This window comes from Anguilla anguilla, chromosome 7 (assembly GCF_013347855.1).
Source record: "Anguilla anguilla isolate fAngAng1 chromosome 7, fAngAng1.pri, whole genome shotgun sequence".
NCBI classification, from domain to species: Eukaryota; Metazoa; Chordata; class Actinopteri; order Anguilliformes; family Anguillidae; genus Anguilla; species Anguilla anguilla.
Window position 1 is genome coordinate 10,412,952 of NC_049207.1, and position 22,859 is coordinate 10,435,810.

Genomic DNA, 22,859 nt, shown 5'->3' on the forward strand with positions numbered 1-22,859 from the left:
GTTGCTAGGTGCGACTGAGGGCTCAGTCTATTGTCTGCATCCTATATACAGTAACAGTGCACACTGCTTTGGTATTGTGCCCGGGACTGATGATCATAAATCAGAGAGGGATGTGTCAGGCTTGAATGAAACTCAACCCTCTCGCACCACACACCCCCGGGGGGAACATTTCTCCTCACTTCTGAACAGAGCTCAGGTGTGTCTTTACATGCCGAAACTCTCGATGTCATTACTGCTCAAACCACAGCTCGGCACAGGTAAGACACATATAGAAGAGATCTGCTCTGGAGCGCAATCAGAAACATTTAACAGAATATAATTAAAAGCTGCAGAGCTATATCTTAAATAAAACTTATAATCTGAAAGTGTGGGCTACAGTGGAACGTTATAGGTTGCACAAAATGTTCTTACTTTCTGGAATGCAACTCCACGTGCATTGAAAATATTTAATTTTGTGATGTGTTTGAGGCAAGATTGAAATGCAAGAATTGAGTGCTGCTGATACTTAAATCTACTGTAAAATTATCTGGAAGCTGGCTGGCCTCATCTAGACCTGGTAGGTAGTTGGCTTGGCTGTTCATAGATCCACTTACTGTAGATATGCTCGCTCCAATGTGCTTAGCATGTGGCACTGAGTGAAACATATGCCGCAAGTCGTCAACCTGTTGTGTTCTATGATTTAGCATTTAGAGATGCATTATGCTGAGTTGCTGAAAATGTGCATAAATAGCAACAGTGATTAACTGTGATTCTGCAGTTAGCCGTAGTGGATTATATCTTTGTGCAGACATCGCCCAACGTTGGAAAAATAAATTAGAATTCGTGTTTGCTCCCCCTCAGGAATGTGAGACCAAATATTACCTGTTAACAGCTGAAGTAAGACTATTGAAGTTGAATTAACAGCAGACATTCTACTGTTTGTGTATGTGTGTATATGCATTTACATGTGTATGCATGTACCTTGCTGCGCATACCACTCACCTCGCTTGAAGGCATTATTTTGGCGCCATAGAGACATACAAAGCAAATACAATAGGAGGTGAAGGGGGTTGCACTACTCAGATTACACTACTTCTCATACTGTATATATTCTTTACCTTGAAATTCAGTCAATGATTGCACTTTGCACTGCAAGACCATTGCTGCACCGATATTATTTAAATGAATGTTCGGTAGGGTTGTGTGTGCATGTTAATGCATCCTCGAAACCGTAATGCTGAAAAACAGAGCTGTTGAAACCACTGCTATGCAGATGCATCCAGGCGTGGGAACCAGGGATTGACTGGAGAAAATGGGTCTGATGGTCTTCTTTCAACGTTTAAGGATACATCCGCAGCCTTACATTTTCTCTTCATCCTTCTGTTGGTTTCTTATTAAATTTCCATCGACCCTTCTGTGTCTGGGCAGGAGTAGAGCGAATTTGACTTGGATTTGTACTGCTAGGGTAAAGCCGTCATCAATTTTGCATTGACAAATTTTGTCTTAAAACATTGACAAAGACAGCATTCCTTTACTTTGAACCAGGTGGGGAGGGCATGGGGGTCAGAGGGGTCAAGTGTGGCTTGGTTATAAGGCTGAGATGGAAGTTTTATACCTCAAGGCTTCATCTGTGTGTCAGGGTCAAGCAGGGAGGTCAAGGTCATTGCTTCTTACAACAGGGATCTGTCTGTGCTCTGCTATTGCAAAACGTTAAAAGCAGACTGTGCTTGTCTGTCAACGGCCCTACCTCCTCACTTTTTCCACAGTTTTTTCAGTGTCGTTTTCTGCATGTGAATGCTTGCATTTTTCTTCAGTACAGGACTGTATTCAAATTTGAACCCCTCATGCTCATTTTACCAGAATATAGCTTAACCAACCGCAACTTGCCGTCACAAATGAACTGTTCGTTTTTCCCTAAAGGTCTGGAATTCTTTTGTTATTGCCCAATATCTCTATGTATATTCCCCCTCTCTCTCTCTCATTCTTTTTCTCTCTCTCTCTCTCTCTCTCTGTCTCTCTCCCCCTCCCCCCCCCCCCTTCTCCATCTCTCTCCTTCCTTGCAGCCATAGCTGTAATGCTGTAATGATCACTGTTGGCACTCCGCTGATCTTGGTCTTGTGTAAGTTTAATAAACATCACGCTGACACTCTGGTTTCTGGTTGACAGGGAAATTGTGTGTAAAGAAAGTTCCACTAAGCTATTTGATTCAGCAGCGGAAAGATTAAAATGTCTGCTTTGTCAGAGAAAAAGAATCTCTCTCTCATTATTGTCCATGACAGCATATATGAACAGACATGTGAACACTTGCTGAAATTGGGGAGAGAATTTTTTTACTTGCTGACACTTGTTTTTTACCCCTACTGAATACACCTCATGCTCAGCGTTTTCATACATGAGGCATCGTTTTAAATTGAATTCATGTAAATTATTTAATGATGCATTTCACTGAATAACATTCATTCATTTCCAAATAAACACAATGCAAACTAGATTTGTTTGAAAATGTTTGCCATTCCTAAAGGGCAAATAATTTTGTTCCAGGTTCCACAATCTGAATTTGTAATCATAATTCACTTGCATTATATGATGCTTTTATAAACTGCAGTATAACTGAAGGTTATTGCAGATATGATTCATTTTCCCCCATTTGGAAGACCATACTGTATAATTTACATTTTTGAAGACAGTGGGCAACACTGAATTCAATTTGCATTGTTATACAGTAATACTGATAACAATGAATAAAATATGAATAGCCATTCACAATTGCTATTTTTTTTTTAACTGGAATAATAGCATTAATCAACAAAGAATTGATTAATGTTTGAAGATCATTCCCGAAAGCTTTCTAGCAACTGAAGGAAGTTTATGTTTTTATATTTATCATAACTTTCTGGGAAAGTTATGATAAATACATTTGTTAACTGGGATGATGCTACTGTACAGCTCAAAGTGCAAAGTAAGGGGAAGTGGTGGTTCTTGGAACTGCTGGTCCTACATTCTAGAGGTTTTTGCGCAATTTGTGTTTGTCCCTGCTCAGATCTGGTGGGGGTTGTCCAGCCACAAGATGACTGTAATGGCATTTCCTGTCACCCCCAATTGGGTGACCTCATGGTGGGGCGCAACGCTCAGCTTTCAGCAACCTCTACCTGCGGACTGGATGGGCCCCAGAAATACTGCATCTTAGGATACTTGGAGGTTGGTTCTTAAAAATGGACAGTTCATCTTCTCTCCTGAAATAGGGGGGAAAATATAGCATTTTTCATATTGAGTTATTTTTTTGTCTATAGCACCTAAGTATAAGGCTTATTTTGTAAAAAAATATATATATACTGCACAGAGCAGGCTATAGGATTGTGGTGGCAGTAAGCAAGAATGTTTGAGAACGAACCAATCGCAGACCAGGATTCAATCACCGCAGACATATAAATAACAAAACTCTACAATTAAAATGTATTACAAAAAATTAACTTTAAACTTGAATGCTGTGGCCTAGAGATGGCTGTGGCCCTGAAGGACTGCGTAGCATGTTTATACCAGCAGCCGGCTATGTAGCTGCACATCCTCTAACAAACAAATTAGCACTTGCACTGACTAAACTGCGGCCTATGAAGCAATATGGACCATTCATTAATGTAGTAATCAGTGCAAAATGAGCTTTAATGGCAGTTCTCCAAGTACTCTGATCTGGATCAAACACATTCTCTTCTTTAGATCTCGTAACTGTGGATGTCTTGATTTGTATTGACCCAAGGACTACCACGATATTTAAATGCTTTACTTTGAGCTGCTAGAATATTTTCACAACCAACCTCAACTATTCTCTTTCCTTTCACAAGTGAAATTTATTTATTATTTCATGAAATTGAATTAAATGCACTCTGCTGTGGGCTGGTACAAAGGTGAAAATTAAATTAAAATCAAAACAAAATAATGTTGAGATGGTATGTTCCCAATCAAATCTCTTTTTTATGTTATAATCAACCAACATTTTTTTAAAATCCAGAATTGAACCTAAAAAGCCAAATCAGAGAACACTGCATCTTTGTAAATATAGATATAAATATACATAATAATATTTCTGTGCACCAACAAATGGCAGCTTGACAAAGTCAAGTTTGTGAATGTGAAAAAAGATTGCTGACAAAAATCCACTTAATCGATAAATCATGATGAACAGCAAGTGATAGTACTTAATAAATATTTAAGTCAATGTAGGTGTGTTGTTAGAATTTAAGGACTGTATAAGTACATGAGTACATGAAAGCACACGAAAACTACTGAGAAGAGGTTGTTCTATCAAGGCTCAGCACTGTGGTCTAAAGAATTTGCATACAGCCATTAACGAGGATTGACACCGTAACAAAGACCTCTCACCTCCCTGATGATCCCTTTGGCTGACATGCCTCAATCTGCCACTTTCGTAAGTCATTATCCTGGCATTCCTTCAGAGCACCAAGGACCGGTTCATATCTTTTGGCAGTGCTCAACTAGCCACTCCTTTTCCCTGCACACTTCACATCCTCTACCTCTCCCTTCAGATAGGCATGTCAGTATTTTTCTCTTTTTGCATTTGTTTGTTCCGCCTTTGCTGAGCCAGAAATAGTGTGCTCTTTAAAAACTGTTGACAGTAACAGCAAGTGAGAATAAATCCAGGCATTTTAACCTGATAAGGTTAGTTTTACGGGCTCATGTTCTTGCATTCCATGTTACAAGTAACATGTTTTTGTGCATTGCTACTTATTTCTGGCATACTACTTTCAATGCACTATGGTTACACATTAACTACAAAGTGGAGATCTAACATTTTTCATGGCATGCTTTTTCCTCCTGGTTTGTGCTCTAGGATGAACAGAAATGCTTCATCTGTGACTCCAGGCAGCCATACAATCGCTATAACAACCCTAACAGCCACCAGATCGAGAACATCATCACAACCTTTGACCCAGAGCGCAAGATGAAATGGTGGCAGTCAGAGAATGGTGAGTCCCAAGGGCAAATGTGTAATTGATTTTGATTTCCTTTTGAAACAATGGAATTTGCTGTGTGTGTGTGTGTGTGTGTGTGTGCGCGTGCGTGCATGTGTGTGTGTGTGCATGCATGTGTGTGATTGTAGAATCTCATTTTTAAATGTGCCATCATGAATTAGAAACTAATTAGCTGTAGTGCTGAAGACACCAAGGTAAAGATTGACTCCAGTGCATTTGAATACCTTCACTACATCAATCTTTCAACTTCATCTTCATAATATAAATGGCTGTTTTCCTTAAAATATTTCAGTGTAGGCCTCACTGATAAATGAAATTATAAAGCAGACATGATAAATGTAACCTGTGTTAAACTGTAGGTGTTCATCAAGTCAGTATCAAATTGGACTTGGAATCACTCTTCCAGTTCAGCCATCTGGTTCTCACATTCAAGGTAATAGCTCTCACCCAAGCAGACATTGTATGCTTTATAAAGCTATGTGCTGCAAACTAGTTTTAAAAAGCAGCTCTGAACTTCTTGTCCGATCTTGTAATTTCCTGTGTTCTCTGCCAGAGTTTCCGTCCCGCCTCAATGTTGGTGGAAAGGTCTAAAGACTATGGAAGGACCTGGAAGGTGTTCCGTTACTTTGCGGAGGATTGTAGGTTGTCCTTTCCTGGAATCTCAGAGGGACCAGCCGACAGCGTGGATGATGTCATCTGTGACAGCCGATACTCGGGGGCGGAGCCTTCCACAGACGGGGAGGTACCCTGGGTTTTGTAGTGAATAGTGTCACGAAAGGGTACCTTTAACTTGCATGCTGTCATAATTGTTCACTATCTGTCAAGAAATGACAACATTAGAGTGATGGGAAACTGAGTTTAGGTGACAATCGTTTTGCAGGTTGTGTTAAAGGCCCTGGATCCCAACTTCCAGATAGATGACCCCTACACTCCTGAAATACAAGGTTTGCATAAATCGCTTCAGCTGTTAATCTTGACATTTCCTATGTTACAGCTCACTTACTCCGTGAAAAAACATCGTCATAAGCAGTTAGTGCGTCACAACTATCTTCAGTGGCCCCCCTCCCCCCTCCTTTCACAGACACAAGATTCACGCCATGCCTTCCCCCACAGACCTCATCACCCTCACGAACCTGCGCGTGAACTTCACGCGCCTGCTCACCCTGGGCGACACGCTGCTGGGTCGGAAGCGGAGGAACCCTGAGGAGAAGTACTACTACGCCCTGTACGAGATGGTGGTGCGGGGCAGCTGCTTTTGCAACGGGCACGCCGCCCAGTGCGTGCCCGCAGAGAGCACCCGCGGGGACGTCTTCACGGAGCCCGGCATGGTGGGCCTGCCAGTTGCTTCTGATTCTCATACATACCAGCTACAAACAATGCACCGTTGCTTTAAAAAACATAAAACAATGAGATGGGCTTCAGAGACATAGTGGTGGATGGAACATTGGAAAAGCTGACGAGTGAAGTCAGATGAAGGGAAGAGGCTTCCTTTCTTTTGTAGCGATTATTTAACTTACTGTTAGATGCCTTTAAAAATGTGATTATTCTACGTGAGAAGTTCAATGGCAGGATATAAGGGCCAGTTTTTCCCTCGCAGGTTCATGGTCGCTGCGTCTGTCACCACAACACAGCAGGGAATAATTGCGAGCGATGCCAAGACTTTTACAACGACACCCCCTGGAGGCCAGCTGGACAGTCAGATTCGTCAGCCTGCAAAAGTAATGCACTCCTCTCTAAATCAAGGGCCAAATACTTTATGGATGGTCTCTGTTGTCTACTGGCACCAGATCCAATCCCATGTGATCATAATTATTTCTGAATTGTTTCTTAATTATTTCCATCTTCCACTCAGGTATATTTTTTCTGGATAAAGACATGATAAATTTCAAGTTGAGAAGAGAATATCGTCTTTTTGACTACTCAGCATATGCACACTTGCAATCCTGGAACTGATTGTTTTACTATAGTCTTTATGTGGACCTTTGAGAAAGCAGTGTTGTGTGTGCTCTTCACGGCATTATGCTTTAATGTGACTTTGTGTGCATGGAAACAATGCCATGTGAATATGTAGGAGTTCTTGCAGGGACATCACAATGACTCTCAATGAGAGGTTCACATATATTCCTCCAGGGTGTAACTGCAATGGCCACTCAGACCAGTGCCACTTTGACATTGCGGTTTACCTGGCCAGTGGGGAGGTCAGCGGGGGCGTCTGCGATGACTGTAGGAACAACCGGGTCGGGATTCACTGCGAAGAGTGCAGCCCTTTCTTTTTCCAAGACCCCCGCGTACCCACCAATCATCCAAATGCCTGCATCCGTGAGTTTAATTCTGTACCCTTCTCTCCTCTCACAGGAAGAGGTTGTATTGACGAGTCTCCCCGAGCCATTCCATCTTACCCCTTATATATAAAAAGATCAAAGCCAAACACCAAGTCATCAAATAAAGACACAAAGATAACAAAGCAATACATTAATGATCCTGCTTGAGGTAGCACTGTAAGCATACCACACGGGTTAACCTTTGTATCTGGCTGGGTGCTGACCCATAGGTATCAAGTTCTTCAAGGTCCATCAAGGTCTACACGTCACCCCATGACGTCGGCTTCCCAACAATACAAAACATGATTACACTGTATTATGGACAGCCTATGTTTTACATAATGATCAGACCCAGCTGAATACCTGTCAGCACAGTAAACAGAGTCTGTTTTCCTTTGGGGTACACTTCTGTAAACCGCCATGCCACAATAACTTCCAATACTATCCTGCTCTCACCCTGGCCTCTGATGATGCGTATTGATGATGCTCTTTCTCTCCTTAGCGTGTGACTGTGACCCAGACGGCTCGCTGAACGGTGGGCTGTGTGACCCCAACACTGGCCAGTGTGTCTGCAAGAACAACGTGGAGGGGGACAGGTGTGACCGTTGCAAATATGGATTTTTTGGATTGAAGCAGGAGGATCCCGAAGGTTGCCAGGGTATGATTCAATTCAGAACTCTCCTTCAGCACGACCTCTTTAACAGAAGGCCCTGTGGATATAACACTGAATGGTGTAACTGCAGTTCGAGTTGTGCGATCATCCAGCCGACACAGCTATAGTGTAGCCATCGTCACCCTCCTGTTCGTGTTGTCAGGCGTTCACGGTAGCGCAGATTTTTCAGAATACTTACGCTGAGGCTCTTCGATTTGTCAGATGGACGATAATAACACTCTTTCTGCTTTTCTGCTATATATTTTAATGACATTTCAATTTTATCCATTTCTTTAAGAAGTAATACTTTTCTAACCGAATGGTTTCGATTATACACATTTTTGAATTGCATAGATATGGTAGTGACCATCATTTTCTGACTCTGTCCACCTATTCAGTACTGCGCTCTCTTTGTGCTTCTGTACCTGTGTGGTTATTGTGCTTCTCTGATCACATGCCTCCATTGTCTCTCCTCAGCCTGCAGGTGTAATGTTCTGGGCAGCGTTCAGACACCATACCCATGTGACCAGGTGACAGGGGTGTGCATATGTCAACGGCTTGCCATCGGACCACTGTGTGACCAGTGCCTGGTAAGACCTGCTTCGTAAAATGCACATACGTAATTCTTTCTCTTATTATGGAAAATGGGGGTTAATACAGAAATACAGAAATAAGGTTAAAATTTGAACAAATTAAGAGCAGAAACACAAGCGCACACATACACACACACACACACACACACACACACACACACCTCACATGCTCAAGCACACACACACACACACACATGCTGTGCTGGTTAAAAGACAAATGACCTGTTCCCACCTGCAGCCAGGTTACTGGGGCCTGGGAAACACTGTGCACAGCTGCTCTCCCTGTGACTGTGACATTGGAGGAGCCTACAACAGCAGGTGTGTGAGATACATTACTGTCAAGCAATTCGACTGTGAAAGGACAAAAGACACAGCTACCGTCTGGCATATAGATTTTTAAAATCTATTATGTGAGGATCATGCTAGAAATGAGAAATTGCAGTGCTCCTGACTGCGTTTTGTCCATCAGCTTTATTGAGGTTATAATTGGAAAGACATAGTCGATCATGCCGTATTTCCTTGATTTATAGCGCTTGGAGTGTTGTCACTGCAGGTGCAGTCCGGTGGATGGTCAGTGTCAGTGCCTTCCCAACATGGTGGGCCGCACCTGCAATGACCCTGCGCCCGGGTACTTCCTGGCCCCGCTGGACTTCTACCTGTACGAAGCGGAGCGTGCCGCCCCCATTGAGCGCCGCGGCTCCTCCTTGGTAGGATCACACATTTCTTTGACCTGAAGGTCAGAGGTCAGAGGTCAGAGGTGGTGACGCTGAATTGATAGCAGTGCTCTACAACTTTCTGGCTGTGAGAACAGTCCAGTAGGACACACGCGCAGAACCTTGGAAATGAGCCAGTAGCTGTGACTGATGTCAAGGTTAACTCTTCACAATCCAACAGATGCAGATGTAATCTTGTAACAGTGGTGACTCTTTGTTGCAAGCATACCAATGGAAACATGAAGCCTAGCAAGAAATTAGCCCTTTCTTTTTTGTCCACATCTGTAAGTCCTCTGCAAGATCCAGAAATGTCTATCTCTGTGCTCTTGACTGAAGTGGGGGATCCACACTGTCCTCTCCCCAGGCGAACCCCACTTTGATGCCAGAGTGTGAGGAATATTACCGGGAGAGGGGGTATGACCTCAAATACCGTGATGGGCAATTCGTCCTCGTCAAGAGAACCAAACGCAGGGCTCGGCAGAGGAGACAGGTAGGACACAATGTCCATGTTGCATGACTTTCCTGCAGCCAAGTGCCAATTATTCATATGCAGCCCACAGGTGCCCAGTTGACCAGCAGGGGTCGCTATATAGCGCTGAAATGCAGACAGCTGGCCAACTGTCTCCCATACCATAGCTGATGCAATCGGCAATTTCTCTTCGCCCTATCGACCTACCGGTCACAGTCAGCACTGGCACTGGCACAATCTGGATGGCTCAAAACATTATTAAAAAACATTCTTCATATTATCATCACAAGTTAAATTCCATTAAGTCATCTCAAGTGCTCAGAGAAAGAGGTGAATGGAGCTTCTATTTCATGCCAAACGTGCCAAATAATAATTTGATTAATTTTGGCCATTATCTCATCTCTGTTGATCATTCAGTGACTACATAATCAGGCTATGAGGAGAATGACTGCTCAATGTTTATGAATATTGACACTTAGCCCAAGTCAGGGGCAGTGTAGTTTAATTGATAATGGTGTAACAAGATAAAATGTCCACCAAGAGAATCATAATGCTTTTCCTCGATCTATGTGGTGGGAAACAATCATTTAAAATGAGCAACCTGATCTGCAGTGTTAAAAGTGCATGCGTACAACTTGTCCTCTTGCACCTGCACCCTTGTGTACAGCATTTTGTGCTGTACGTAAATCCACGTAATTCATATCAAGTTGAGAGGAAACCTGGAGCTGTGTTATCCACCTGATTAATGGTCTTGTTATGTTGTGGTCTATTAGAGCTCCATTCCTGTGGAGCGTGGTTCAGCCCATCAGCTTATTCCCCGACAACGGACAGAAGGCCAAGCAGTCACGTGGACCGGACCCGGTTTCGTGCGTGTCCAGGATGGGGCGGGGCTAAGGTTTACCGTCAACAACCTACCCGCCTCCCTGGACTACGCCTTGATCATCCGCTTTGAGCCGGAGGTGAGGGAGCTGCCGAATGACAGATTTGAATTTGTGTGACCATGGGAACAGTGCACCAGTTTACTTATGGCGTGTGCCGTTCTGTACTCTGAAGACCTCGGACAACTGGGCGGCCATCGTGAAAGTCCTCCTCGCGGGATCGCCCGGTGATGAGGTCTGTCCCGCCCCGGGGGAGAAGCAAACCGTCGTGCTTTCTGGTTCTGGCCGGTAGGACACCTCTACACAGCTCACACTGGGGTGGGGGTGGGGGGGAGGGGGGGTGCGGGGGGCTACACCAACAGCCCCCCTAGTGGATTGGGCACCGCAGTCTGCTGGCATCAGCTTCACAAGAGGAGCATTCATCCTTCATAGTTGTTGTAATTGTGTCTCGGCTGGTCCTGAGGATCATTCTAAAGTATGCATTATGTTGAATTTTGTTATATCAGAAATACATTTTAAATTAGTATTACTGGTAATGTCACGGCAAGAAGTATTCTGGGTACTCCGGTTTCCTCCCACAGTTGAAAGACATGCAGGTGGACTAATTGGAAACTCTAAAAATTGCCCATTGGTATGAGTGTGTGTGTGAATGGTGTGTGTGTCCTGCGATAGATTGGCGGCCTGTCCAGGGTGTATTCCTGTCTCTCGCCCAATGGATTTTCGGATAGGCTCCAGCACTTCCCGCGACCTTGCTCAGGATAAGCGGGTATAGATTATGGATGGATGGATGGATGGATGGATGGGTGGTAATGTCTTCCTGCCTTGAGCACGGCCTCTCAGCACCATGGGTTGATGCCATTTTCCCCCATCAGAACCTCACTCCTGGATCCCTTCATGTGCCTGAACCATGGAGGAGAGTACCACATCGAAATTGTTTTCGAACAACGCACTAACGATGACCCACGGCCCAGCGCATTCATCCTCATAGATTCGGTGAGATTGCTCTTGTGTGTGAATTCAGCTGTATTTAACCCTCCTATTATGTTGAAATTTTTATATCGCGCCTTGTATGTTTAGGGCCAGATCAACCCTAACCTTTTAAACCAATATAAAATTATTGTCATATTGACACTTTGTGTTATCATCTGTTTTAAGTCTGCCAAATAACTAGCCTTTTATCCCTAAATATAAAACAGTTCTGAGAAGCTTGTCATTTTAAACCCATGCGGTAAGTGAAGGTTCAAAACCTTTTTGGAAAAGTGCCACCAGAATCACCCACAATAAAACGTTTTGAAGGTTTTGTACATTTTTTACTGCAACAGAGCCTTAGGTCAAAATGACTGCGCATTGGTGCAGGATGAACTCTTGGGCGTGACCAACATTAACAGAACTTTTTTCCTGCTTTAGATTGGGCTCGTCCCGAAGATCGACTCCCTGCAGAACTTCTGTTCGGACCTGAGCCTGGATGAATTCCAGCGGTACGGGTGCATTGGGCTGGGGGTAGACGTGGGGCTCCCGGTCCTGCCCGAGGTGTGTGAGAAGCTCATTATCAGCATGTCAGCTCGGATCCACAATGGCGCTGTTCGTGAGTACTCTACACTCCCACTTCTGCCTCTGGCTCTGTAAGATAAGCTTTCCTCTCTAGTAAGGCTTGCAGACTTGGGGATTTCCCAAAAATGTGCAGACCTTTGTCAAGGCTTTTTTTTTTTTTTTTTCCATACTCTTTCTAATTTTTATTCACAAGCCCCCACTCGTGAATCTTTGTAGTGCTGCTCTGGAAATGTGCCTAGTTTTATTAATAGGGCCATGGAATGTGCATCATTAACTCAGCAATAGCTCCCTCTGGTGGTAAGTTTCATCAGCACAAGGTTGCTCATCTGTGAAAGTCAAGCCCGCATTGCAAAAATATTACAAGGCTGTGCGTCTTTACAGGTATTTCAAAAGCCTGAAAATGTACTTAAAATAGCTGCCTGCATCTCGAGATGCCACATTACAAATCACAGAAAACAGTCAGAGAGAAGCTATAAGCGATTTTCGGGTGGGAAAACACAACAACTGCAGAGGTAATCCGGACATCTCTGTTCATCTGACCAGATGCCAGCATTCAGGGTGATATCATTTCCTGTTCTGTTTGATAACAGCATAGAAACATAAAAATGGATATCTGGGTGAGACAGATTAGTCCAAATCGATTACTAGCCCGATTCCCACTGTATAATACAATAGAAAGGGATTAAAAATAGGTCCCCATTAGTAACGCATGGGAGGACATAGCCATACAGATCAAAATATCTTTGAGATTTATGATTTAATGTATAATATTCTTTCATAGAAACATGCTGATCTAAATTAATTTGTTCCACTCTCCAATTTATACATAATAGAGCCATAAGCATAAATAGTCTGGTGATATTTGAAAGATTATTTTCAAAATGTGCGCCATTTGATTTTTCTGTGTGTATATATTTGCACCCATTACCAATACCTGTGTGTGCATGTGTGTGTGTGTGTTACAGGCTGCAGGTGTAATGCTGAGGGTGCTGTCAGCACCTCATGCAGTAAGCTGGGTGGACAGTGCCAGTGCAAACCTAACGTGATTGGCCGCTGCTGTGACTCCTGCACTCCCCAAACGTTTGGGTTCGGACCTGACGGCTGCACACGTACGTCACCGTGGACATGAGTTTCCTTGGCGATGCATGTTTACCTGACCACAAGATAAAGGATGTGACTGTACTAAGATTAACCAGTGTGAATAGGTTACATGAAGCATGTGCATTAGGAGGTCAGGATAACCATGATCGAACTTGTCATGTTCATCACAGTGAACTAGCTAAGGTGGAAATGGTGCATTGCACTGGAGAGACACTACATTTCCCAGCTGCCATTGCTGCATTGTTTAATGAAAGTCCAGTGATGGTCTATACTCTGTACCATGGACTGTATATTCCCAGCACACATCAGGGCCCCACACTCTCTTCCCCTCTCCCCAGGCTGTGACTGCGACCCGCAGGGCTCCATAGAGCAGCTGTGTGACCAGGTGAGCGGCCAGTGTTCGTGTCGGAAGGAGGTGACCGGTCGGCAGTGTGATCGGTGTCTGCCTAGGCACTTTGGCTTCCCCCAGTGTCGGCCATGTCAGTGTAACGCACTGGCAGACCACTGCGACCCCACCACTGGAGTCTGCCTGGCCTGCAGTGGCCACTCCACTGGACCCAACTGCGAGAGGCAAGGAGAAAACAGTCACTCATTCTGCTTTTCATTCATTCATTAGTTCACTCACTCACTCACTCACTCACTCACTCATTAATTCATCCACTCATTAATTCATTGTTCTTTCATTAATTAATTTATTCTTTTATTCATTCATACATTCATTTACTCATTCATACATTCATTTTCTCACTCATTCATTCAGACTGTCTCTGTTTTCATCAGTCATTGTTCATTCATCAGTTAAATGGTTATTTAACCCCTCTGCTCTTTTCTGTAGCTAATGAAGTAATGCGCTCTTTGACAGTTTCATTTATGTTTTGTTTCACTGTTTTACATTCCTTCATTTTCTATGCCCGCGTGCGTGATGCCGTCCCGGTACTGTTCCAGGTGTGAGGAGGGTTACTATGGCAACCCCGTCTCCAGGGAGCCATGCGAGCCCTGCCTGTGCCCTGGCTCACAGGCCAGCGAGCGTTTCTTCGCCCAGTCCTGCAGCAAAGACCCCAACACCCAGCAGGTCCGCTGCAACTGCAACCCAGGACACACAGGTCGGGGCCATGACGGGCGGGGGCCGGTGCTTCGATGCCCATTTGGAGATAGGATCCTCACTGGACAGAAGTGTACCTAACCCTTGTTCTCCGCCCCCCCCCCATCCTGACCCAGGTGCACACTGCGACGTCTGTTCCCCTGGTTTCTATGGTGACCTGACATTACCGGGCGAGCGCTGTGACGAGTGTCCCTGCAACAACAACATCGACCCCCTGGACAGGAACGCCTGCAACTCGGTAACGGGCGAGTGCCTCCGCTGCCTGCACAACACCACCGGGCCCCAGTGCCAGAGCTGCAAGCCGGGTTACTATGGAGACGCCCTGGCCCAGAACTGCAAAGGTACTTTACATGCTGCTGTTCCAGAGCGTATATAAGTGACACGTGCCTCCCTCAGCACCTTCTCTATCCCTCACTCTCCTGCTCTGACCGCCTTTCTCTCTTTCTCTGCCTCTCCCAAATTCAAATTCAAAATGGATTCGGATTAGTAACACACGTAAGCTGGATCCAAAACAATAAATAGAAAAAAGAAATTGGTTAAAGATGTTTAAACAATTATATTTCCAGCAGTGAAAATAAAATAGTAACTTGTTTATATCCACTGTATTGGCCTGTGACTGTGTCTGCCGGTGACAGTGTTTGCCCTTTCACTGTGTTTGCCTGCGCTTGTGATTGCCCTGTGACTGTGTTTCCCTGTGATTGTGTTTGCCCTCTGACTGTGTTTTTTCCTATGACTTATTTCTCCTCCAGCATGCTCATGTGATCCCCGGGGGACAGAGATCACTCTATGTCCAGTGGGAAACCCCTGCCGGTGTGACCAGCTGACAGGAAACTGCACCTGCCGGACAGGAGTGGTTGGCGCCCTTTGTACCGAGTGCGCCGACGGGTTCTGGAACTTTGAGGGCGCGTCCGGTTGCCAGCCGTGTGACTGTGACCCTACCAACTCCCTCAATAACCACTGCAACAAGGTACTAGTGCGACCAGTGCAAATTCGTCACGTAAGTCCAGAATTCAATGAAATTCAATATTCTCTCTTTCGTCTGCCTCTCTCTCCCCCTTCCTCTCTCTCTCTCTGTCTCTCCCTTGCTCTCTCTCCCTCCCTCTCTTTGTCTGTCTCTCTCTCTCTCTCTCTCTGTAGACCACAGGACAGTGCCAGTGTCGTCCTGAGTACGGGGGGAAACAGTGTGATGAGTGTGGAGAAAATTACTTTGGGAATCCTGACCTCCAGTGTATATGTAAGGGCGTCCCGCGTTCTGTCGCACGCTGAAATCCTGTGCAGATGTCGGTCCGTTCGGCATACAGTTCCGCGGAGTGAAGCCTCTCTCTCTTCTCCCCGTCCCCTACCGCCCCCTTCCGTTTCCAGCCTGTGACTGCAACATGGAGGGCACGGGACGTCCCGCGTGCGACTCCTACACGGGCGAGTGCATATGCCGCCCGGGGGTGACGGGGATCTTCTGCGACGAGTGCGCCCCGGGCTACGAGTCCACGTTCCCCGAGTGCGCCCCCTGCCACCCCTGCTCGCTGCTGTGGGCCGGGAACGTGACGGACGTGAAGGCCGCCGCGCAGAAGATGCGCTCCCTCGTCCCGGGCCCCGGGGACAGGCCGCAGCCCGACTACGAACCCCAGTTCAAACGGATGAAGAAGAAGCTCGCCCAGCTGGCCGAACTGGTCGACCGCTCCAGCCTCTCCCATCCAGAGATAATGGACGCGGAGAAGCTGTGTAAACGCATACAGTACGATCGCCCTTAACACTCCTAACAGCAATAAAACAAACCCTCAAACCATCGTGCTTCCTTACAAATACACAGGAAGCTTCTCTTGCTCTCTTCACCAGAAGAATGTTTCATTGGCCAACAACATTTGATTTCTTGATATATTGATCGTTTGTCATGGAACGCATTCTGTTTTTATGTTTAGAAGGCCTCAGTACTGTATTTGACACAACATGGGAGTCTGAGAGTGCTGTTTGAGATTAGCATTTTGTTTACTCTGGACCTCACATGTGTGAACCCTTTGGAACTTTGTGGCACTTGTGCCTATAGGATGCACCCCAGACCTTAGTTTTAAAGATTTACTGTCATAATTAGCCTACAAGAGGAAAGCTGCCCAAATGATAACATATTACTTTCACTTCACTTTTGTGTTATTCTTTTTGTTTCTTGTTCACAGGACGTTAAAAGACTCAATTGATCCCCATGTGATCATAATCGACAAGACAGCACTCCTGAACACTGATATTGATAACATCAAATATGAGTTCAGCAAATTGCTGGATAGATTGATCGAAAAAATCAAACCGATCGGCCCCAAAACAGATCTAAAAGAGGTGACGGGTAAGTTCCTCTTAAAACAAATGGTGCTGGGGTGGCGTACTACATCAATGGGATTTTTTAATGCTACTGAGATTCAGTGCAGTATGACTGCCCTGGTGGTGTGGGTTGCACTCCCTATTCACTTTCATTAGCTCAAAGGCTGTTTTTCATACTTAGTCCCTGGGTGCACTACTACATTTATGTTTTAAGAAATAAATGGTCCTAAACACACTAATACACGTTCCCCATATTGATTAATGAATCAGAAACACTGGTATATATCTTATTGGTCTGCTCCGTATGGTTTATTGATCGTCCAATCAGAGGCCCTGGAGAAGATCAAGAAATACCACGCGAAGGATGTGGAGGCTGAGAAACAGATGAAACAGGCCAAGGCCATGCTGGAGTCCTCCAAGGACAAGCGGCGGGAGGCCAAAGACAGACTGGACCGCTGCAACAGGAAAGACTGGGCCAGCCTGGAGAGGATGATAAAGTCCCTGAGCGTGTCTGACCTCAACGAGGATGTGAGTGCCTAACATAATCAGCATTACTTATTTATAACAGACCTCTCCAGTGATATCGCTATGGTAACACAGTTGTTCACCAGCTGTTTGTTAAGTGTGATCTGGAACACCTCATAATTTCCCTGATTTCTACACTTTCAATAACCGGCATGTCTCACGCCATTCCACATACTATGGTGTCAGTCACACGATAAAGCCTCAGCCCAAATCTGAGTTTGTTCCAACAATGACTATTGTTACTCATGTATCTATACTTCATTACTGATCAGATAATCATCTACAGCAGGTCAAGAGTCAAACTTCAGTCCTGGAGGGTTGCAGCGTCTGCTAGTTTTTTAAGTGTTTCAGCACGAGTCATTAATTAAAGTCATTGATTCGTATACATCCTTACATTTGCTGGTGAAATTCAAGTGAAATACTTTGCCTCTTGGCTAATAGAGGCTTGCGGTTCTTTTAACAACTGAGCTGCATTGCCACTATTCATTTATGTACAGTAACTACCCCAAAGTCCCACTCTGTGCCCCCCAGATCTGTGGGGCTCCGGGAGACGCTGAATGCTCGGAGGCAAAGTGCGGTGGGGCTCTGTGTAAAGATGCCTTGGGAGCCCGGAAGTGTGGGGGTCCCAACTGCAAGGGCAGCCTGCCTGTGAGTCAGGACGCCACAAAAACCACAGAAAAGACGAAGAACGCCATCTTGGACCTTCTCCGCAAGCTGCGTGACTCGACCGCTGAGGTGCTGACGCACGGGCCTATGCACTGCATTTGACTTTTTTTTTTTTTTTTTTTTAAATGCCATTTGATTGATGGTTGAGGGAATGTGTTTACGGTTACTTCCAGATCAGTCGGGCAAAACAGCAAGCCCAGGACACCAAGGACCAGGCAGAGAAGATGATGAAGAAGATCGATGACAGCAAGGAGAAGTTTGAGAAGGAGAAGAATGGCACCAAAGATCTCATAAAACGTGTCAAGGACTACCTCAAAGGTAAATGCCATGATCTGCAGACTCCCTCCCATGCAGAGACTGAGCCATTACTGTGCATTCTCACACTGAAGTGTTGCAATATCTTTATAATATACCTTTGTAATATTTGAGCATATTGCACTACATTTCAATCTTGTTTAAAGGATGCTGTACTTTTACAAGACTACTGTGAACCCTGGAAACTGTACACCTCCTCTGAGATACTGTGCCAAACTCACATTCACTATAATTCAAATTAGCACCCCCTCTCCCATATTTTGCTTGTATAATATAAGTGATTGTGTGGTGACAATTGGTTTTTGATGAACGTCTGCCCTCAGATGAGATGGTGACACCAGAGGACATTGAGAAAGTGGCCAGGGCCGTCCTGGCAATCAACCTTCCGGCACCCCCTGATGCAATCCGGGCCATGATTGAGAAGATCCGGGACGTCCTGGTCAACTGTAGCGACCTGCAAGAGAACCTGAAGAATTTGCAGGACCAGGTCAAAACTGCCCAGGATCTGTTGGAGAAAGCCAAGGAGGTCCAGTAAGAACCCAGCCACACTGCACCTAGCCATGCTCTTCAAATGTTTTCTTAAAAAACATTTGGTCCAGAACATTCAGACTCAAAAATTTTAGCAGTACTACCTGATTAAATCCAAATATTTTCACTCACATACCCAACCACGCCAGAACATTCTCACGCACAAATCCAAAGAACAGGTTTACCTAATCAAAAAACCCTCTTTCTCATACATTCAATTATGTAATGTTGTACTATTTTAAGGGACAAAACTAAGAATATTGATACCGGCACCATAAAGAAAGCAATAGAAGATGCAGAAAAGGCACAGGACGTGGCCAAGAAAAATCTGGAGGAGGCGGAACGTGACAAGGACACCCTGGACAACAAGCTGAAAGAGGTAAGGGTTCACACTCTCCCAAAATGCATACTGCTTGTATTGCATAAGGTGTGTGACTTAAAGAGCTGCTTGTTTTCCCTCGTCATTGATAGATTGAAGGGAAGTTGAGCAACACAGAGATTAATTTGGACCCCCAGAGGATCAAAGACCTGGTGGATGCAACTGAGGCCCTGAAGAATAAAACGGAAATGAACAGACAACAAGCAAAGGATGCGAAGGCTGCAGCTGATTCTGCTCAAGCCGATGCCAAAGACGTTGAGCAGGTAGAGGATATTCCATATTCACTGGGTTTCATGCTGGGGGGAAGAAACTGGGCTCTAGTGTGGTGGTGCTTCCCAATCCTGACTGCACGATTGGTTGCAAAATTGCTTAGGAATAGAGAGTTTGACTCCATGGGTTTGTACTTGTATCATCGTGCAAGATGGGCGGTTTGGTACTTCCAGTCTGTCTGCCAACCACACAATTGTCTGTAGCTCAACTGGTGGACAACACAGAGTGAAATGAAGAAACAGCTGGCAGAATGCAATCTGGAGGAGAGTGCGTGTGTTTCTGCTGTACTCTCAGCAACAGTATAGGTTTATGAATACGGCCAGGCATTCCAAATAGGGCACCAGAAAGAAACCTCAAGGCTCTGGTCTTGCAGGCATGACCATAGTGTATGTACAAGGGAAAATGTTCCCGGTACAAGGAGCAGTTCAGCATGGGACCCCTTGCCTTTGCGATGCAAGACCTGGAGATTCCATGAGGTTGGCATCAGCCTTGTTGTTTGTGTCCGTGAATGCTGAAAACAAAATGCAAAACTACGCCCACTGGCTACTATGCTGGTGGGTGGAGCACCTGATGGCTAGTCCTTCACTGAAGAGGGCTACAGCACATGTTGGCCCTCTTACCCAGTGGCATTATGGATCCTTTGTGATAGCTTTCTGTTGCCTGCTTGTAACCAGTTGCATGCATCGTTCCAGGACCTCAAGAATGTGACTGATCTCTTTGAAACCTTAAAGAAGATGGGACCAAATCAGAGTCCCGGTAGTGGTGAAGTCAATGACAGATTGAAAAACATTACAATGGAAGCAGAAAAACTTGCAAAGGAGGTTCAAGACAAAATGCAACAAGCTAATGGTAATCCTTTAAGATTTTTCAATCGTATTTCCTCAACAATACATGGGTCTCTTAAAAGCCTTCCTGAAAAAATATTTTTATTAATAATTCCATTTAAACACAAATTGTTGTAGAATATTATAACAGTACTCTCAATATGAATTTGAACTTGGAAAGGACAGTCCAATTATTATCACCCAGCCTTTAAGTTATCAAAGGCAGGACAGACAGGTAGACATTATAGATAACTGTACTTACCTGGCATAAAATAGGGTTTTCTGATTTGGCCCATGTTATTATATTGTGAATTTCATTCATTGGTAAATGAAAAGAAAATAAATATCAGAATTTGTTGCTATATCAAAACAGATATTCCTTTGGTTCTCCGGTTTCATGAACACTGTTTCTGTCTGTGTTCTAGACCTGGAAAAAAGAATTGAAGACCTTGTGAAAAAAAAGGATGAAAAAGAAGAGGAAGTTGCCCAACTTCTGGAGGAAGCCAAGGCACTCAGGATGGACCTTGCGGAACGAGCTGCAGTCTACATAAACTGCTAGTCCTCATGGATGGAGGACTAAAGTAGCCTGAGAAATCACCATGGGTTAACTAAGCTAATTAGTTTTATTTACATGTTCCATTTGTCATTATGGACAGTGACAAGATGTAACCTTAATGGTCCTTAGGTTATATTCATGCCATTGTTTCCTGTTCAGGCAACAGAAGTGCATTGTGGTTTGTGTTTCAAGTGTATTGTGGATTTTCTTACTTTTAGAAATAGAGAAAGTATGTGTGTGTGTGCATTTGTGCGTGAGTGTGTGTGTGTGTGAGAGAGAGAAAAAGAGAGAGAGATAGAGATAGATAGAAATACGCAATAATAATATCACATGTGCTTCACTTTGACACAAAAGTGTGGTCTAATTAGGCCTATAGACACCTTAGTCTGTATTGTAAATCTTTTATGTTCTGTGACTCATGCCTAAGAGAAATTCTCTGTATTACCACAAGGAGGTGTTATGTGACCATCACCGAATAAGCTTGACATGAGGATGAATATTGTTCATATTGTCATACTTCTTTTCTTAATTATATTTCTTATTTTCTGAAAGAGTGTGTCATTGTAGTTCAATGAGATTCCTTTTATTTCTTTTAAATGAAATGAAAGTATCCATCCATGCCAAAATGTATAATAAAAACAATAAGGTTTGGAGTAGCTCCAGCTGTTCAGGAATGTTTCCATGTAATTACTTTGAACTGTAATTTTCACACTGGAATGAGCTTGGTATATTATGGAATTAAATCAAGCTTACTACACCATTTCTGTTTGGTATCAATTTGAAAACAGTCTCACAAATCTATTGTAGATTTCTGACTTCTTTTCTTGAAGGCTGCCATCCAACAGATCCCACATCCTCCAAACCTCCTTTATCTTTACCCTCTTTCTCCCTCGCTCATGCCCCCTAAGCCAATGCTCACGGCTCCCTCATGATTTTGTGTAAAGGTTGGTAGCACAACCAATTGTGTGGTATTACCTACCCCTGTCAGTATTGGCAGAGAATAATGGAAGAGCTGGTTTACAAGAATGGGGACTGTGATGCAATATCTGACTTTGTGCCACTAAGCATTGGTAATGATTACTTTTTTTGACCCTTCCTTGCCAGCACCTCCCAAGCAGAATTTTTTAAAAGGGAACATGCATGGGTGCCATGTGGGGTGATGGGTGGGGGGGAGTGTTAGAACGATTCCAAGAACCCTGACTGACAGAGGCCCACAGAAAATAGGATTTTCTGGGGTGGTGGGGCCCAATGTGAGCTGGTGGTGCCCCTGGGTTCAGCTTGTCCTGGGATTGGCCAGTTTAGGCAGGTTCAGACAGATTCCAATTGCTCCATACAAACTGTCACTCTAAGACTTACTTTATCAGCTGCTTAAGGGGCCTCCCAGCAGATAACGAAGAGTAGCCACTGCTCATTAAAGACTGGTTCCATTATGCTGCTTTTGCTCCGTCTTGCCGCCATAGGATCGTGTTTTTATCAAATATTTTCCTTCTGCTGTTTGAACAAACTGCAAGGCCCATGTCCTTGATTATCTGATGGCCGTAGTGACCCTCCTCCCACCTCCAGCCCTCAAGCCCCCTCAGTGGGGTAATTATCTGCTCTCTCTGGAGATGCTTCCATGCAGCGATTGTCCAGATCAAACGTTTTTCCCCAAGGCAGTCTGAACACACCGTTTGCAGAGGAATTCAGTCACCAGAGGCCACTTTTTCATGCCGACTTATTTCTGGTTATTGCTCATGTCCCAGGCTTGATTTCTTAATTAAAGAACAATATTTACTTGCTGCTGGGGTAAATAACTATAAGTATAATACCTACCTAGCTGATCCAGGGAAGCCGGTACGTTCCATGTCAGAATGCTCACCTGACATTAACTGTAGTTGAGATGTAGGAGTTTACTTGGTCCATAAACTGGGGAATAATTAGATTGCCAGATTATTATTTTTTCCGGGACACTATTGGACCTCTTATTGACTATGGGCACTATAGGCTCTTTAATAATGACCAATTGGAAGTCTGAATCTTGGTGTTACACCTCATCAAAAAGATGGCATTTTCAACGGCATGTGGCCACATGTCCAGGCATTGATTTTTCACTTTGTTCCACAAGGCTGCTACTTACTGCTTGTGTAACTAAGTTGTGTTAAG

General features: G+C 44.4%; 1 protein-coding gene across 1 annotated transcript; it reads left to right on the plus strand.

Moving 5' to 3' along the window:
- Positions 1-159: 159 nt before the first annotated feature.
- On the plus strand, positions 160-21,477 carry lamb4 (laminin, beta 4). Its single transcript, XM_035425032.1, has 35 exons — positions 160-257; positions 2,043-2,098; positions 3,020-3,177; positions 4,826-4,961; positions 5,327-5,400; positions 5,521-5,709; positions 5,848-5,911; positions 6,081-6,295; positions 6,565-6,685; positions 7,098-7,286; positions 7,791-7,946; positions 8,418-8,530; positions 8,772-8,851; positions 9,087-9,240; positions 9,611-9,736; positions 10,489-10,674; positions 10,769-10,881; positions 11,466-11,586; positions 12,001-12,178; positions 13,110-13,253; positions 13,584-13,815; positions 14,191-14,348; positions 14,464-14,688; positions 15,097-15,314; positions 15,485-15,581; positions 15,710-16,079; positions 16,516-16,679; positions 16,983-17,182; positions 17,711-17,914; positions 18,019-18,163; positions 18,484-18,691; positions 18,932-19,067; positions 19,160-19,330; positions 20,030-20,186; positions 20,587-21,477. Exons 2-35 carry the CDS (start codon positions 2,062-2,064, stop codon positions 20,718-20,720), a joined length of 5,373 nt encoding a protein of 1,790 aa, XP_035280923.1. The 5' UTR covers positions 160-257; positions 2,043-2,061; the 3' UTR covers positions 20,721-21,477.
- The last annotated feature ends 1,382 nt before the right edge of the window (positions 21,478-22,859 follow it).

Coding starts and splice junctions, on each gene's coding strand:
- lamb4 (XM_035425032.1), top strand. CDS start 2,062: ATGATCACTGTTGGCACTCCGCTGATCTTGGTCTTGT. Junction 5,710..5,847: donor AGCCTTCCACAGACGGGGAG/GTACCCTGGGTT, acceptor ATCGTTTTGCAG/GTTGTGTTAAAGGCCCTGGA. Junction 16,080..16,515: donor AAGCTGTGTAAACGCATACA/GTACGATCGCCC, acceptor TCTTGTTCACAG/GACGTTAAAAGACTCAATTG.